Consider the following 18,830-nt stretch of genomic DNA (forward strand, 5'->3'; position numbering starts at 1 on the left):
ATCTTAGGCACTCCAACTACTGTATGTACATATATGTGACTAAGCCTTTTGTCACAGTACTACTGTATACTTACTATACACTACCCTAAGACTCTTTTTCTTGCAGGCATTCAGAATAGAAAAAAATAAATACAATAATCCATGAAAAACTATGTAGAAAGACTGACAAACAACCATTAACAATCAGCTTTAGAACGGTATGGAACACATTAAGGCAAATATGATTAGTACTGATGATTATTTCATGTTCAACATGGGTGTGGCTGACGGAAAGGGTCTGCATATCTTTATGAATGTGTGATCTGATGCTGGAAAGTGTGGAACAGCTGTAAAACATTCAAGAGAACTACTCTGTGGGAAATAGTGATCAAGGATCAAGTTTATTCGCCATATACATTTACATGTGTTAGGAATTTGCTATGATGGGTAGGACATGCCACAAAAAACAACATTCAACAATTATAATGAATATTTTAAAAAGTCATAGGTTAAAAAAATAAAGTTAGAGGTGAAAAAGATTGGCAAGTAGGACTCACTGCAGACACGCATAACTGACGGATTGTACCATGGATAATTAAACCTGATGCAACAGGATAAATTAACAGTTCAGGAGGAATGTGATACTGAAATCTCTTCTTCCTTTTCTCCTAAACAGAAGATTTGATGTAATGCAGTACAGGAATTAAATTTGAAATATCTGCTGACACAAATGAACACATTGAGGAGAAGTTTTGTAATATTTTCACATGAAGAGAAAAACAGCTGCTAGTTAAACGGTATTACATTATTATTATACCAGGGGAAACTCAGAAAGACAATAACTGAGTTCAGACTTGACTAATTTAAAACAGGTGGATGTAGTATTTATTGGAGGTAACAACACCACCATTCTGTGATTGACATTTACCTCCACCAGCAAGGCACCAATTTAATTGAGCAACTGCAATTAGTCACAGTGATGAGTTTGGTTTGGCGTGTGCCTTTGATCAATAATGCACAATGAATTTTAGAAGCAACTTGGAAATAACATTTCAAATAGAGAGGGATGGGCTGGGGCTGTGAAGGAAGTTGGTGAATGCTTGAAGGAAATCCACAGAAATAAAAGTTAAAGAGCGTGACTGATACTTGCAATGGATTTTGGGTTAGATTGTGAAGGTGAAGTTGTTGGATTGTTTAGGAAGGAGCTCCAATTTAAGATGGGAAGGTCTAAAATAATCAAGGAGCTAGCCAAACCGAGGATTCGCATTTAACAGATTCAGTGATGAAGTGCCCTCTGCCAGGGGTTAATGGAATAATAAGCTTGCTATAACTGCGTGGGAGATGCATAACGCTACCTGGGAAGGACATGCATTATAAATTGCCCCTTTCCCTATCAGAAAGCAGCTCAACCTCCCATTTTCTCCAATGACCTGAATGCGCTCAGGACATCCAAAGTAGTCACATTAACTTGAAAGTTCAAAGTAAATTTATTAATCAATGGATGTATATGTCACCATATTCTACCTTGAGATTCATTTTTTTTACAGTCACCCGCAGTAGAACAGATAAATATAATAGAATTAATGAAAGACTACACACAAAGACTGAATAGCTACTAACACACATAAAAAGGCAATGTGCAAGCAAGATAAATAAATGTTACTGAGAACATAAGTTGTAGAATCCTTGAAAGCGAGTCCATAGATAGTGGTGTTAGTTCAGAGTGGAGATGAATGAAGTTATCCACACTGGTTCAGTAGCCTGATGGTTGAAGGGTAATGACAATTTCTGAATCTGATGTTGTGGAAAAAGCGGTGACTTTCCCTTATAATATGTGCAGGATTTAGAAAAGTATAATGCAACTACATTGGCTGAAAATAAGCACTGTGTAAAAGTTTGATATGCCTTAAAGATGCAAGTATATTAATGCTTTATATCGAAAACTTATGGAGGAAAGCAAAGAACATCTGTTAGCACATAAGATGCACCAAATGACAAGGACCGCAGTCACTTCTACCCTGACCATTGAAGGTGAGCCAGGCATCATTCCCTGCTGTCAGCCTGGACAAAGTATTCCACAAGCTGATGACTTTACCTGCACTTAGTAAAACATTACGGGCTGTTGGGTGCCACGTAATAATTCCGACCCTCTTCGAGTGTCCTTCCAAGACAACAATGGGGTCCGTGATGGAGCGGACAGTCATGTGGTCGGGGATCTGCCAGATCTGTGAGGAAGAGAAAACACGTCTGGTTAGAAGAAGAATTACTGGGCAAACTGTTGACCTGAAATGCAGTGCAACAAACCCATTCAACAATTTACCTAAATAATCAAATCACTTGTAAAGGATTTACTGATCAAGTTCAGGTGTCATGCCACAATTATGAGGATTTTTTGGAGGGGTGGGGCTGTAATAACTTACCAAGAGGATAACTACACTCAACTTCACTTGCCCCATCATTGAAATGTTCCCACAACCAACGATCACACTTTCAAGGACTCTTGATCTCATTATCTCATGTTCTTCTTATTTATTGCTGTTTACTTATATTTCCATTTGCACAGTTAGTTGTCTTCTGCAATCTGGTTGACCTTTCATTGACCCTGTTTATAGTTACTGTTCTAAAGATTTGCTGAGTATGCCCACAAGCAAATGAACCTCAGGTGGTGACATATGCACTTTGATAATAAAACTTATTTTGAACTTTGAAGACACAAATTTAATGTTTTAGGAACACCTTCTTCCTCTCCCCAAGCAGCAGGTTGGAAGCAGAAAAATCTTTCGTTCATGTTTTACACATCAAAAGATGCTTTCGTAGACCTTTCATTCCAATTCTGTTGCAGAGATTTTAAAATATGTGTCTATATTCATTGTTGCTTTTGCCCCCCAGATTTATCTGCAGCATCAGCGGTCTCCTTGTCTTTTGCATTTAATCGTATTGTGCTTTTCCCATCTTAAATCCCTAGTTGCTGCTTAATCATTCCTGAACTTCCTAAGTTTGTTCTGAAGCTTGCCCAGAGAGTTCCAACCATTGTTAAAACATTATATCAGCAGGCCCTAAATGTTCAGCAATTCCAAGTTGATGAAAAAAGACGATATTAATTATTGCCCATTAGAACAATGAGTTTATCCATGATTATCACATTACATTCAAAAATTGCGACTTGCAGCTACTTCCTGTAGCTACAATTTTTCCAAATATACACCAGATAATAAAAATCTTCAATGCTCAATCTCCTCAAGTTAAGAGTGGTTCTAATATTACCCCAATTTGCAATAGAGGCATACAATACAATTTACTGGTGCTATTTACTTTTAATTTGTATTTAATTCGAATCACACACTAAATTTCCACTTTATTATTTATATTCCTCATTTCAAACGATTGGATAATTAAATTCATAGGAACAAAAACTGATTATCAAGGCTAGGATATCATAATTAGTATTTTCTTCCAGTTCAAAAAGAGCAGGAGCATTTTTTTTAAACATTGGACTAAATTAACTATTTCTTATGATGTCAGTGTTAAGTTATGTGTATGCAATAGCCAATATCTGATTATAAAATGGCCCTCTTTCTAAGAGACATAATTATTCTAATCAACCATCTGAGAACGGTAAAATATCAGTTTCTTTGAAGGGAAAGAAATAATGAAATAGCTTCTGAAAATTTTATAATAAGCTGAATTACTGCAGCTTCATTAAATTGAAGAGAGAACAAAGGTATAGTTGTTTGAAAATCCCCTCTTCAACCAGCTAAGGACTATGCAGTTCTAATTACTTACAGTCTGTTTTTCTACAATCCATTTCTGACGCATTTTCCTTTAAATATTTGCTGGACTCAGTTCAAGCACTGGCACAAGATATTTATTCTGCAACCGGGATATCAAGAAGAAAACAAAAGAGCTGGTCATTGACTTTAGGAAGGGGAAGGGGACAATGCACATGCTTCTATTTACATCAAAAGTGCTGAGGTCAAAAGGATTGACAGCTTTAAATTCTAGGAATGAAAATCACAAGTAGCCCGTCCTGCTCCTACCATATAGAAGCCATGGCGCAGAGCGTAACAGAGCTTCTAAATTCTCAGGAGGCTAAAGAAATTCAGCACCTCCCGATTGACCCTTACCAGTTTTTATAGATGCACCATGAAAAGCATCCTATCAAAATGCATCACAACTTGGAATGGCCTATGACCACAAGCAACCACTGAGAGCTGTGAACACAGCTCAGCACCTGGCCTCCCCTCCAGAGATTCTGTCTACATATTTTGCCACTTCAGTAGAGCAGCCAGCATAATCAAAGACCACCTCCCATCCTGGTCATTCTTCCTTCTTCCTCCCTCCCTTTGGGCAGAAGATACAAAATCCTGAAAGCACGCATCACCAGGCTCAAGAACAGCTTCTATCATAGGTCACGGAAACACACTGCCAAAAAAAACAGGCCTTCAGCACAGATTTCTATGCTGACCAAAGAATCCTCCTTACTAGTCTCATTTGCCTACGTTTGGCCAATTACCCTCCAAGCCTTTTCTCTCCATGCACCTATCGAAAGAGGTTGTAATTGCACTCGCTTGAACGGCCTCTTCTGACAGCTCATTCTGGGTACTATCACCTGCGTAGAGAAATTACGCTCCCAGGTATTTTATTTTTAAATCTCTTCCCTCTTACCTTGTCTCCAGCCTCTAGTTTAGAACTCCCCAGCCCTGGAAAACACAATGAACATCCGCCTTGCCCACTTTAGCACCCTTCAAGGCCGCAGACACCCCTTTCTTTGTAGTATGCATACGATCCAAGTCCTTACTATTTATTACCCTTATTTCTCTGGAATCTATGATATTATCCTTAGAACACACCAAGAAGAAATTAGCACTCACATTCTCAACCATCTCCTGTGATCCCACATATAGGCATCCCTGATGGTCTTTAAGAGGACCTCTTCTCCCTCGAATCTCTCCCACTAGTTATAAGACTACTGAAAGGTCCCCTGATATGACAAAATGGACAATCTACCTTGCCATGGCCTTGTAGCTCATTGTCTGCCTGCACTGCTCTTCCTCTGTAAGTGTAACACTCTATTCTACATTTTATTACTGTTTTCCCTTGTTCTACTTCAATGTAATGAAATGATCTCCACAGATGGCATACAACAGGGATCCCCAACCTTTTGTGCACCGCGGACCGGTTTAATATTGACAATATTCTTGCAGACCGGCTGACTGGGGCGGGGGGGGTGGTGTTCAAGTAGGGTTAAACTCACCTCAACATGTCTTTTACAGTTAGGGTTGCCAACTTTCTCACTCCCAAATAAGGGACAAAAGTAGCAGTCAAATCCTGGGACACTTTACCCCAGGGAAGACTACCATGACCATGAAGCCTTGCGCAGGCACCTGTGTGCGCATGCATGATGTGCACGTAGCCGTACGCATGCGCGTACATGACGAATTTTTCCCACAAATCGGTTTTGCCTTCATCTTCCTGACTATACCGTACATACATTATTTCTACTTTATATAGCCTGTGTATTTATCATATCATTCCTGCTTTTACTATATGTTAGTGTTATTTATTATTGGTTTTATGTGTTATTTGGTAAGATTTGTTAGGTTATCTTTTGGGTCTGGGAACGCTCAAAAATTTTTCCCATATAAATTAATGGTAATTGCTTCTTCGCTTCATGCCATTTCGGCACAAAAGAATCCATAGGAATGCTCTACCTTAGCGGGGTAAATACGGGACAAGGGCGGTCCCCTGTGGGATAAACCAATTTAGCCCAATATACGCGATGTCCCGGCTAATACGGGACAGTTGGTAACCCTATGTTCAAGTTCAACAGTGGGTGTGACAGGGAATGAGGAAAGGTGCAGCTGACTCATATCGTTTCCTCGCGGCCCGGTGGTTGGGGACCATTGGCATACAAAACAAAGTTTTTCCACTGTGCCTCCCCACATGTGACAACAATAAAGTGACTTATCAATTGACTGGAACAAATGCTGCCCCTTTGGTGAAATTAAGTGTAAATAACAGTAGAGCTTACATTTGCTTGTAAGGTTTTCAAATCTCACTGTTGCGCCCACAATGGAACGTCCTTCCATGAAACATGGAAGACTACAGCACAGGAACCGCACTTCAGCCCACAATGTCTATGCTGGACATGATAAAAAGTCATACTCATCCCATCTGCCTGGAAATGATCCACATCCCTGCATATTCATACACCTATTTAAAAGCCCCTTGAATACTACAATCCTACCTGCTGCCACCACCACCCCTGGCATTGGGTTCCAAGCACCTACCATTCTTTGTAAAAGCAGAAGTTTTTTTATGCCCCTCATGTGGAGAATGGTAATAAGGCCTCACTTGGATTTTTTCCCTTGTTGCGTTCTTCAGAAACTTTTCAGCATTACATGCCATGGTCTACAATGACCTATACATGGCAGCAATGAGCCTGGCCAAGAGACCAACCTTTCAGTGGGTGAACTGTTAAGAGAACAGTGACCACAACTCCTAAAGTTTGAAGTTAATAACTCATCAGGGGTGATTGATAAGTTTGTGGCCTAAGGTAGACGGAGATGAGTTATTAACTTCAAACTTTTTGCATAATCACTCAAAGAGTTGAACTGCATACGCATGTAACGAGAGCTGTATAACTCAACTACTCTAACCTTAGGCCGTAAACTTATCAATCACCCCTGCTGTGGAATCTTTCTGGAGGTCCAAGATCCGCATGCCCCACGACCGCTGGACTAAATGTGTAAATGTAGGAGTGGGCTATGTTGAAAAATAAATGTGCTAGGTTTTCTAAAATTGACTCCTTCTACCTTAGGCCATGAACTTACCAATCACCCCCGTCTATATGTATATCAAATAGTTAAATTCAAAAACATAAAACATAATAAAAAGTAGTGAGGTAGGGTTCATGGTTTCAATGTCCATTCAGAAATCATATGGCAAGAGGGGAAGAAGTTGTTCCTGAATCGCTGAGTGTGTGCCTTCAGGCTTCTGTACCTCCTGCCTGATGGTAACAATGAGAAGAGGGCATGTCCCGGGTGGTGGGGTATTTAATAATGACACCATCTTTCTGAGGCACCAATCCTTGAAAATGTCTTGAATACAACGAAGGCTAGTACCGACGATGGAATAGATTAATTTTACCACTCTCTGCAGCTTACTCTGATCCTGTGCAGTAGCCCCCAAACCCCATACCAAATGGTGATGCAGCCAGTCAGAATGCTCTCCATGGTACATCTGTAGAATTTTCAAGTGTATTAGGAGACATTCGAAATCTCCTCAGACTCCGAATGAAATATAGCTGCTGTCTTGCCTTCTTTATAGCTGCATCAATATCAGATCAGGTCCTCAGAGGTATGAACACCTAGGAACTTGAAATTGCTCATTCTCTCCACTTCTGCTCCTTCTATCAGGATTGGTGCGTATTCCCTCATCTTACACTTTCTGAAGCCCTCTATCAGCTCTTTGATCTTACTGTTAAGTGCAAGATTATTGCTGCGACACCATTCAACGAGCTGGTATATCTCACTCCTGTATGCCCTCTCCATCTCCATCCCTGTAATCATAACCTGCTTATTTTGTATTTTTGTCTTTTTTCCCCCACAAATGCATGGTTTGTTCTCTGCATTTAATTGAAGCTTTTGATTGTAAAGACTGACAGGAGAAAAGCATACACTTGTAACTTGATTTTAAATGATTGCTTTAGACAGATCACCATGATCTGTACAGGGTCACCATGAACAGCAGAGGGCAGTGTAGAACAAAACTTTGGTCTGCAGACGACACCATGTGCTGAGCATTTCACATATAGCCACTATAAGATAAATACTAACTGAGGAAATCTTGCAGCCACATTCTTTTAGAAAAGTGATTAAAAATGAAGTGCATCATCCCCACCTCCAGGGACCTTGTGCAAAAAGAACAAGTTGGTCTGTTCCCTTGAACAGACTGAAGAATCCTCACAGCAGGGTGCAGAGACTAAAACAAGAATTGAAAGCTGGCAGAGCTTCTACAGTGCAAATCATCCATAGAAAATGAAGTGGGTTGTGAATGAAGAAAAGAAAATATTAGAGATGAAGAGAAAGTAAAACAAAAACACATTATTTATTTAGTGATACAGCACGGTAACAGGCCCTCCCGGCCCAATGAGCCCTCGCCAAACAATTACACCCATGTGACCAATTAACCTACTGACCGATACATCTTTGGACTGTGGGAGGAAACCAGAGCATCTGGAGGAAACCCACGTGATCATGGGGAGAACATACAAACTCCTTACAGGCAGTGGCAAGAACTGAACCCGGGTCACTGGTACAGTAAAAGTATTGAGCTAACCATTACACTATGGAGCCGCACCCAGGACACTGACATAGCACTTCTAAAAAAATGTTGTTTTAAGTAAAAGTTTTTACTTTTTAAAACATCTCCAGTACATAAAGTCTGAAGTAATCTGACTTCATCTGCCTAGAAAATAATCTTCAGAGAGGATGTCTGACAGTCAGTAAAATATTCACTTATATTCGGGTGTGGTCAAAGGGTTCCCAATGACATTTAAATGCAGTTGAAATATATTGATAAATCACTCACCAAAATAAAGTTTAAGATATAAATAATAAATATAAATTAGTTGAAAGCATTATTACTAATGAAAATAAAGAAAACAAATCGCCTATCTTTTTCATTAAGGTCAATGATCCCGTTTAGAAAGACAGAGAAATGCTAAGTACGGCCACGACAGTTGGTGTGAAGCTGGGAAAAGAAGTACGTGCTGCTGCTCAGTTCAAAGGATGCAGATACAGCTGCTGGGAACCCAATCCCAGGCATCTTGTTAGGCGCCAGCTCTCTCACAGAACCGCCAGCTGAAAAAGAGCACTATTTGGAATAGTCCCTGATTTCCTTATGTGCTACATCAGAAATGACATTTTTGAAAATGCACTGTATTTTCTCTAAAGGTTTACATGGGACATACAGCACAGAACCAGCGAAATTTCTTCTGTTTCCTATTGGAATTCTTGGTGATTACACTACATTAATAGTTCTCATTAGGCCCTGTCCACCTTGAGAAACACTCTTTCTATTAAACAAACTCTTCTTGGGTCTCCAGCTGGGTACAGGTATCGATTTTAACTGATGTTTTGATGACAGTCTCTGCCATCTTCATCAGGGACAATGCCTGGACATGTCTGGTCCAGTGGTATTTGTACCTCTGTCATCCATCCCTCCTGATTGGTTAGTCCTCAACCAATCAGGTTTCCTCTGTCCCACCTGGTTTACAATGTTTACAATTGAATTCCAGTTCTTATTTAGAGCTAAATCTTCATCTTTGTTAAAATTTTTTTCCTCAAGTTTTATTTTAATGGCTTCCTTCACCAGGCAGTCCCAAAAGCTATTGGCGCAGCAGAGTAGTTTTGTGCTGTCGAAGTCAATCCTATGGCTATTGTGAATGCAGTGTTCTGCTACCGCCAATTTTTCCAGGTAAGCAAATGGATAAACCTCCTGTGCTCCTTTGATGTGGGTCCCGTCTGGCCAATATATGCTGCTCCGCACTCAAAGGGAATCCTGTAAATGCCAGCCGTCCTGAGTCCCATGTCATCCTTGACCCACATAATCTGTGATATGAGTTTCTTTGTGGGTTTGTGGTTGGTATTAATCCAGTATTTCTTCAGGATCTTGGTGATCCTTCCAGAATCCATGAAAATAAAGGCGGTAGCGATGGGTTCCTCCTCGTTGTTAGGTTCCTTGGAGTTTCTGTCAGCTCTTTTAAGGACCCGATTGATTCCCTTGACCTTGTAGCCATTCTTGGGAAAGTCGTGTGTAATCGTCTCATCTCCTCGCAGAGACTCTCCAGGTCCAAAATAGTTTTCGCACAGTTAATCAAAGTAGAAAGAACCACTCTACATTGGGAGACATGATGGTGACTGTTATTGTTGAGGTACAAGTCTGTGTGAATGGGTTTCTGATAGACCCTATGTCTGAGGCTACCGTCTGGTTTCTGTTGTATTAGAATGTCCAGGAACGGGAGGCAACCATTCTCCATCTCCATTGTAAATTGAATGTTTGGATGTATACTGTTCAGATTGTCATGGAACTATTGGAGTGCCTGGAGTCCATGAGGCCACACTACGAAGGTGTCATCAACGTATCTGAAGAAGCATTTGGGACGTAAGGGCAATGAACAGAGCCCTCTCCTCAAAGTCCTCCTTGTAGAAATTAGCAATAGCCACGGCCACTCCGTCTGTTTGTTCATAGTAGTTCCTCTAATACAGGAAGTATGTCGATATAATGGTGTGTTCAAAAAGGTCAGTGGTTCCCTTATCAGACCTTGACCGCACTGGACCAAGCTGTCCTGAATGGGAACTCTCGTGAACAGGGACACCACATCGAAACTGACCATTTTGTCCTCTGGGTTCAGCTGGATGTTGGTTATCATTTTTACGAAGTCAGTTGAATAATTTCTGATGAGACACTCACAGCCCCCCAACAAAGGAAGGCAGCATGGTTGTTAAATGCTTAGTAAGGTAGTAAGTCAGAGAATCTATCCCACTGATGATAGGCCTCAGGGGGAAAATCCTCCTTGCGTATCTTAGGGAGCCTGTAAAGTCTTGGTGGTACCGACGCCTGAGGCAGAAGTGCCTTACATATGTCTGCTGGCAGTCCGGATTTCTTCAGGAAAGTGGAGGTCATCCTCACAATTAAATCTGTGGGATCCCACTGTAGAACTCTGTAGACGGGATTGTCCAGTATCTGTTGGACCTTCCTGTGGTATTATTTCTGCATTAACTCAATCAACACCCTTCATGATATTATATCTGAACTTAAAGAAGGATAACTTTGAAGGTATGAGACGTGAATTAGCTAAGATAGACTGGCAAATGACACTTAAAGGGTTGACGGTGGATATGCAATGGCAAGCATTTAAAGATCGCAAGGATGAACTACAACAATTGTTCATCCCAGTTTGGCAAAAGAATAAATCAAGGAAGGTAGTGCACCCATGGCTGACAAGGGAATTTAGGGATAGTATCAATTCCAAAGAAGCAGCATACAAATTAGCCAGAGAAAGTGGCTCACCTGAGGACTGGGAGAACTTCAGAGTCCAGCAGAGGAGGACAAAGGGCTTAATTAGGAAGGGGAAAAAGGATTATGAGAGAAAACTGGCAGGGAACATAAAAACTGACTGTAAAAGCTTTTATAGATATGTGAAAAGAAAAAGATTGGTTAAGACAAATAATGAATAACTATTTGAATAACTTGAATAACTACTTTGGTTCTGCCTTCACTAAGGAGGACATAAATAATCTTCCGGAAATAGTAGGGGACAGAGGGTCCAGTGAGTTGGAGGAACTGAGGGAAATACATGTTAGTAAGGAAGTGGTGTTAGGTAAATTGAAGGGATTAAAGGCAGATAAATCCCCAGGGCCAGATGGTCTGCATCCCAGAGTGCTTAAGGAAGTAGCCCAAGAAATACTGGATGCATTAATGATAATTTTTCAAAACTCTTTAGATTCTGGACTAGTTCCTGAGGATTGGAGGGCGGCTAATGTAACCCCATTTTTTAAAAAAGGAGGGAGAGAGAAACCGGGGAATTATAGACCGGTTAGCCTGACATTGGTGAAGGGGAAAATGCTAGAGTCAGTTATCAAAGATATGATAACAGCACATTTGGAAAGCGGTGAAATCATCGGACAAAGTCAGCATGGATTTGTGAAAGGAAAATCATGTCTGACGAATCTCATAGAATTTTTTGAGGATGTAACTAGTAGAGTGGATAGGGGAAAACCAGTGGATGTGGTATATTTGGATTTTCAAAAGGCTTTTGACAAGGTCCCAAACAGGAGATTAGTATGCAAACTTAAAGCACATGGTATTGGGGTTAAGGTATTGATGTGGATAGAGAATTGGTTGGCAGACAGGAAGCAAAGAGTGGGAATAAACGGGACCTTTTCAGAATGGCAGGCAGTGACTAGTGGGGTACCGCAAGGCTCAGTGCTGGGACCCCAGTTGTTTACAGTGTATATTAATGACTTGGATGAGGGAACTAAATGCAGCATCTCCAAGTTTGCAGATGACACGAAGCTGGGCGGCAGTGTTAGCTGTGAGGAGGATGCTAAGAGGATGCAGGGTGACTTGGATAGGTTAGGTGAGTGGGCAAATTCATGGCAGATGCAACTTAATGTGGATAAATGTGAGGTTATCCACTTTGATGGCAAAAACAGGAAAACAGATTATTATCTGAATGGTGGCCGATTAGGAAAAGGGGAGGTGCAACGAGACCTGGGGTGTCATTATACACCAGTCATTGAAAGTGGGCATGCAGATACAGCAGGTGGTGAAAAAGGCGAATGGTATGCTGGCATTCATAGCAAGCGGATTCGAGTACAGGAGCAGGGGAGGTACTACTGCAGTTGTACAAGGCCTTGGTGAGACCACACCTGGACTATTGTGTGCAGTTTTGGTCCCCTAATCTGAGGAAAGACATCCTTGCCATAGAGAGAGTACAAAGAAGGTTCACCAGATTGATTCCCGGGATGGCAGGACTTTCATATGATGAAAGACTGGATCGACTAGGCTTATACTCGTTGGAATTTAGAAGATTGAGGGGGGATCTTATTGAAACATATAGAATCCTAAAGGGATTGGACAGGCTAGATGCGGGAAGATTGTTCCCAATGTTGGGGAAGTCCAGAACGAGGGGTCACAGTTTGAGGATAAAGAAGAAGCCTTTTAGGACCGAGATTAGGAAAAACTTCTTCACACAGAGAATGGTGAATCTGTGGAATTCTCTGCCACAGGAAACAGTTGAGACCAGTTCATTGGCTATATTTAAGAGGGAGTTAGATTATGACCCTTGTGGCTAAAGGGATCAGGGAGTATGGGGGGAAGGCTGGTACAAGGTTCTGAGTTGGATGATCAGCCATGATCATACTGAATGGCGGTGCAGGCTCGAAGGGCCGAACGGCCTGCTCCTGCCGCTATTTTCTATGTTTTCTATATACCTTTGTTCTGGCACTCATTAGCTCTACTCTCAAGGGAGCATTGTTATTTTGGATGATATTTTCAACCAGAGGTTAGGATTGTAGTAGACTGACAGTCCAACTAGTTTATCCAAAGTTAGGATTATGCAAACCGACAGCCTAACTAATTTATCCCAAGTTAGGATTGTAGAAGACTGACAACCCAACTAGTTTATCCCTGGTTCGGATTGTGAAGATTAACAGCCCATCTAGTTTATCCCAGGTTAGGACTGTGTAGACTGACAGTTTAAGCAAATGTTTTCCTTCACTTAAATCTCCCAAGCCTTTTCCTTTTGACTAATACATTTGTCCTAGTTCCCTTTGAGTCTCCTAATACCATCTGTTTCCGTCACTTACTAAGCTCCCCAGCCATAGATTTGTACAGCACAGAAATGGCCCTTCAACTCACAACAGTCCGTGCTGACCTTATTTGGCCATCAGCCACTGCCATTAATCCCACTTGCCTGCATTAGGACCGTGTCATTCTATGCCTATTTACATGTCTGTCTAAATGCCTCTTAAACATTGATTGTATCTGATTCCAATGCCTCATCTGGCAGCACGTTCCAGATATCAACTACTCTTGGTGTTGAAAAGACCTTATCACTCAGTTTCCCTTTACAGCTCCAACCTTTCACTTTAAATCTATATCCTCTTGTTCCAGATAATCCTATCATGGAAAAAAGTTTTTGACCATTTTACCCCATCTGTACTCTCACAATTCTTATATACCTTTATCAGCTCACTCCGCAGCCTCCTTTGCTTCCGGGAAGCCCAACCAATCCAATCTCTTCCCATAAATCCTCCAATTAAGGACATCCTGATGAATTTCCTCTGCATTCTCTTCAGCACAATCACACCCTTTCCATAGTGTAGTACCCAGAAAGTTACAAGTTTCACATTCTCACCCCTCTTTGGGTAAAGAGGTTTCTTCTAAATTTCCTATTGGAATTCTTGGTGATTACCATACAGATCTAGTTAGTTTTGTTTCAAATCAAGAGACATTCCCTTTGTATCCATACCACCAAAACTCTTCATGGTGATCTTGGTCGGTCAACTGTCAGTTTCTTCTTAAGAAAAAGTCATTATTTTAGATGATGTTTTCAACATTATTTTAGGTGATATTTTCAAGATGCTGTATGAGTGAACAAGACTGTCACAGAGCACCCCTGGAATGTAGAGAAGTCGCAGAAGGTTGTGTTTGGTGGTGGACCCATGATAGAACTAAAACTCTTACATGTGGATGGAAGTTGCAGGAACCATAGCACAAGTGTTAAGGGGGAGGGAAGAGAATAGGTGAGGGATTTGGGATTTCTACAGTCTGAAGAAAGGAAGTTACAAGAGTCAGGGGGAAGGGAGAGTGGAGGAGAGGGGAGAGGGGAGGAGGAGGGGTGGGGAAGGAGGGAAGGAAGTGAATTCAATATTCCTGGCTGAAAATTCAGTAGATCCAGAGAAGGTACAATGGAGTCGCTGAAACTGGGAACAGGCTTGCAAGGAGTATATTCCACATGGTGAAGGGAAACAAGGATTTGAACATCATCATGCCAACAGAAGCCCATGACTAGAGAGACTAAAACACTCTGGGAGGGAAGAGTAGTTGAATTTGAACAAAAGTGTGTGAATTTCTGAAAACTAGCATAAGAGCAGGAAATTCACTTGAACAGCCATCAAATGGAATGGAGAAAGTTGCCGCTGGGGTGAATGGGAAATACCTTACAGTCATGGAAACATTGCATTCAGTATGTTCCATACTCAGCATTCGCCTCAGTAACCTGAGCTTCCACTGACCGGCATCAAATTCTACCCTCCCCTGCTGGGAACAATCCTATGCCCTCCCTCAATGGCACAGAAAAAGCCTTTAACTGCAGAAAATGGGCCAAGTTAATTAAAAGAGAGTGTGTTGGAAATAGTCGGTTAATCAGGCAGCATTTGTGGAAGGGAGGGACTGAGTTAACATTTCTAGTCAAACTTTCATTTTCTGAGCTGAAATGAAGTTGTACAATATAAGGAAAAGTTCCGCTAGTCCAGGGGATAGGGAAGGAGGAAGAAAGGGAAAAAGAAGAAGAACCAAGTATTCCCCCTGGATGCTAGATATCCATGCACAAAAGCCCCCTTACTAATATAATGGTTGCAGGAATATCTGGTACAATGATGCATTGTACTTGAAATTTGAATGTTATATTCTATCCAAAACAGAAGACATGGGAGCAGAATTAGGCCATTTGGCCCACTGAGTCTACTCCACTGCTAATAACACTGAATTGAAAACTTAACTAGCAGAGACAGGATTTGATCACAGACAACAGGTCAGAGCGGGACAACAATCTGGTTTTGTTTTTGTGTTTCATTGTTACTAATGTAATTGCATTCACGAAAGGTTCTTCAATAACTAACTACAGCTATCAAAATGTGAAGAAAAGCCGTACGAAGTCACAACTAAAAGGATCAACTAACTTAACAGCGGATTCCCATTCCGAAGGCCCAGTTAAGCTTGTGTTGCGTACTGTTTGAACCTGGACAATGATGAAGCATTTTGTTCAGCTAAGTGGTGGCAAGGTTGGAGAAGGCATCTTTTCTAACAATGTAGGATACCTGCCATGAAGCAAGAAATGGAAGATTAACACTCAAGTTCAGTGACACTGGGAGAGAAATGAATATCAATGAAACAGGATGTACGTTTGTAGTATAAACCACACTGCTGGGCGTTAAGAAATGCTCTTCTGCACACCACTGTTGTAACACGTGAGTAACTGTCACTTTCCTGTCAGCTTGAACCAATCTGGGTATTCTCATCTGACTTCTGACCTCTCTCATTAACAAGGCATTTTCACCCACAGAACTGCCACTCACTGGATTTCTTTTGTTTGTTGTTTTGAACCATTCGCTATAAACTCTAGATTGTAATGGATGAAAATCCCAGAAAGTTAGCAGTTTCTGAGATATTCAAACCACTCCATATAGTAACAACAATTATTCCACAGTCAAAGCCATTTAGATCGCATTTCTTTCCCATTGTCGTGTTTGGTCTGAACAACAACCAAATGTCTTCACCATTCCTGCACGCTTTTATGCATTGAGTTTCTGCCACATGATTGGCTGATTAGATATTTGCATTAATAAGCAGGTGTACAGGTATATCTAATAAAGTGGCCATAGAGTGGATTTTAAGTTTAGCCACAACAATAATGACTATACTTTAGATAGTAATGTTTGTCCATGATGACATAAGGACTTCAGTTTCTACAAAAGTTTCAACAAGAGCTTGCCAAACATTGGAGCTGACATCCAATAGAAAAATAAGGACTTAAACTTATGCAGTGTCTTGAATCATCTCACATTGTTTACTCGTCAGTGAAGTTATTTTTGAATTAGGGTTACTGTTCCAATGTAGGAAATGAAGCAGATAGTTTTTATAATAAGTTCCCACACTCAGCAACGCACAAGCAAGCAATAATCATGTTTCATTGGGTTTCCCCACACTATGTATAGTGAGAATTTCCCCACTCTTCACATTTTATTGTGCAGCCATAACTTCATTCTAATTACAAACGAGACAAAATCTGCAGATGCTGGAAATCCAGCATCACTCACAAAAATCTGGAGGAACTTAGCAGGCCAGGCAGCATTTATAGAAAAGAGTACAGTCGACGTTTCAGGCTGAAACCCTTTAGCAGGACTGGAGAAAAAAAGCTGATGAGTAGATATAAAAGGTGGGGGAGAGGAGAGGGAAACACAAGGTAATAGGTGATACCTAAGGGGGGATGAATGAAGTAAGGAGATGGGAAGTTGATTGGTGTAAGAGACAGAAGGCCATGGAAGAAAGAAAAGGAGGGAGGAAAGAAAGAAAAGGGGGTAGGGAGGTGGGAGCTGTGGCCTCCTGTATATTGGTGAGACCTGACCTTGATTGGGAGACTACTTCACCGAGCACTCACGCTCCTTCCGCCAGAAAATGTAGGATCTACCATTTTAATTTCACTTTTCATTCCCATATGTCTATCCATGGCCTCCTCCACTGTGATGGTGAAGCCACACTTAGGTTAGAGGAACAACACCTTATATTCCATCTGGGTAGCCTCCAATTTGATGGCATGAACATTGATTTCTCAAACTTTCAATAATGCCCTCCACCACCCCCCCTTCACCATTTCCCATCCCCTTTTCCCTCTCTCACCCTATGTCCTTGCCCACCCATTGCTTCCCTCTGGTGCTCCTCCCCCCTTTTCTTTCTTCCATGGCCTTCCGTCTCTTTCATCAATCAACTTCCCAACTCTTTACTTCATCCCTCCTCCTTCAGGCTTCACCTATCACCTTCTGTTTCTCCCTCCCCTCTCACAGCCCCCCCCCCCTTTAAATCTACTCCACAGCTTTTTTTCTCCAGTTCTGCTGAAGGTTTTCGGCCCAAAACGTCGACTATACTCTTTTCCATAGATGCTGCTTGGCCTGCTGAGTTCCTCCAGCATTTGCGTGTGTCTCCTCATTTTAATTCCCATTCAATGGACAACACCGGACAACAATATGGCACTTTCTCAGCACCGTGCCAAGCTGTCAGCCTGAAGTACATGATCAAACTTTAGAAGTGGGCTTAAACTCACAACCTTCTAATTCAGAAGCTAAGAGTGCTTACCAACCATATCTGAGGTCATATCATTTTGGGCTGAACAAAATAATAAGTGAAAAAAGACCATGAAACAAAAACATAAGAAAATATGTTCTTATTTCTAAGACAAAAGTGCTGCTCCAAAAAGTGCTATATGAGGTCATTCTTACCCTTGGCCATTAGGCTCTATAATGTGTCAAACTATAGCTGGGGAAGTGATGACCCCCTCCGGTTAGATTGTTTGAGGTAACTTATTTTTTATTCTTTCTTACTTCTCTTCTAATATTTGTATATCTGTGCACTTGTAATGCTACTGTGACACTAATTTCCTTTGGGATCAATAAAGTATCTTATCCATGTTCTGCACCACCATTCAATATTTAGTTTAGAGATACAGCACAGTAAGAGCTGCCGCACAATTACACCCATGTGACCGATTAACCTAGTAATCCATGCCTCTTCGGTTTGTGGAAGGAAACTGGAACACCCTGAGGAAGCCCACTGGTGATGGGGAAACTGCAGTGGAATTGAACCTGGATCGCTGTTGCTATAATGTCATTATGGTAACCACTACACTACCGTGCCACCCCAAGAGACTGTAAAAACTCCTTACAGACAGTGGTGTGAATCGAAGGTCAAGCGGGGGTAGAAGAGGGTGACGCGACGCAGCTCGCAGCGGCCACTCTGGGGGTGATGTCTGTTATTTGTCAAGTAGGTTGCCGTGCACAATCCTGATTTGATGGAGACGGACACGAGAGCACGGAGGAACATCTGGTGTAACTTCTGAAATGCCTACTTCGCTGCTGCTGCTACTGTGTGGTCCAGAATCTCCGGAGGAGAAGGCCCCAAGTCCTCGGCTTTGCTTGTTGCTCGGCGGCCGGGGTGGGGTCAAAGCACTCGGCAGAGGATGGTGCTTGGAGAGGCTGTGTCGGAGGGGCTGGTCGGAGGCTCGAAGTTTTCGGACGGACTCAGAGTCTGCTGCAGTCGGCTGCTTCCAATGGTGCTGCATCAGCAAGTTGGCAGCGCTTGGAGGTTCATGGCGGGAGAGTTTCTCCCTTCTGCCACCTGCGTGAGATGATGAGTCTATCAGGACTTTGAGACCTTCTTTTACCGTGCCCATGGTCTGCTCTTTATCAAATTATGGTATTGCTTTGCACTGTTGTAACTATATGTTATAATTATGTGGTTTTGTCAGTTTTAGTCTTGGTTTGTCCTGTGTTTTCTTGTGATATCAT

The 18,830-nt window shown here is 41.6% G+C and overlaps 1 protein-coding gene across 7 annotated transcripts in view; it reads right to left on the reverse strand.

Moving 5' to 3' along the window:
* LOC140187720 (coronin-6-like) overlaps nt 1-18,830 on the reverse strand; it is a 256,030-nt gene that overhangs the window by 44,776 nt on the left and 192,424 nt on the right. For all 7 annotated transcript variants that reach the window (XM_072243309.1, XM_072243310.1, XM_072243316.1 and 4 more), the window contains one exon: nt 2,075-2,204. In XM_072243309.1, coding sequence (XP_072099410.1) covers nt 2,075-2,204 — 130 coding nt within the window. The remainder of the gene's footprint in view (nt 1-2,074; nt 2,205-18,830) is intronic.

This window comes from Mobula birostris, chromosome 25 (assembly GCF_030028105.1).
Source record: "Mobula birostris isolate sMobBir1 chromosome 25, sMobBir1.hap1, whole genome shotgun sequence".
In the NCBI taxonomy this organism is placed as follows: Eukaryota; Metazoa; Chordata; class Chondrichthyes; order Myliobatiformes; family Myliobatidae; genus Mobula; species Mobula birostris.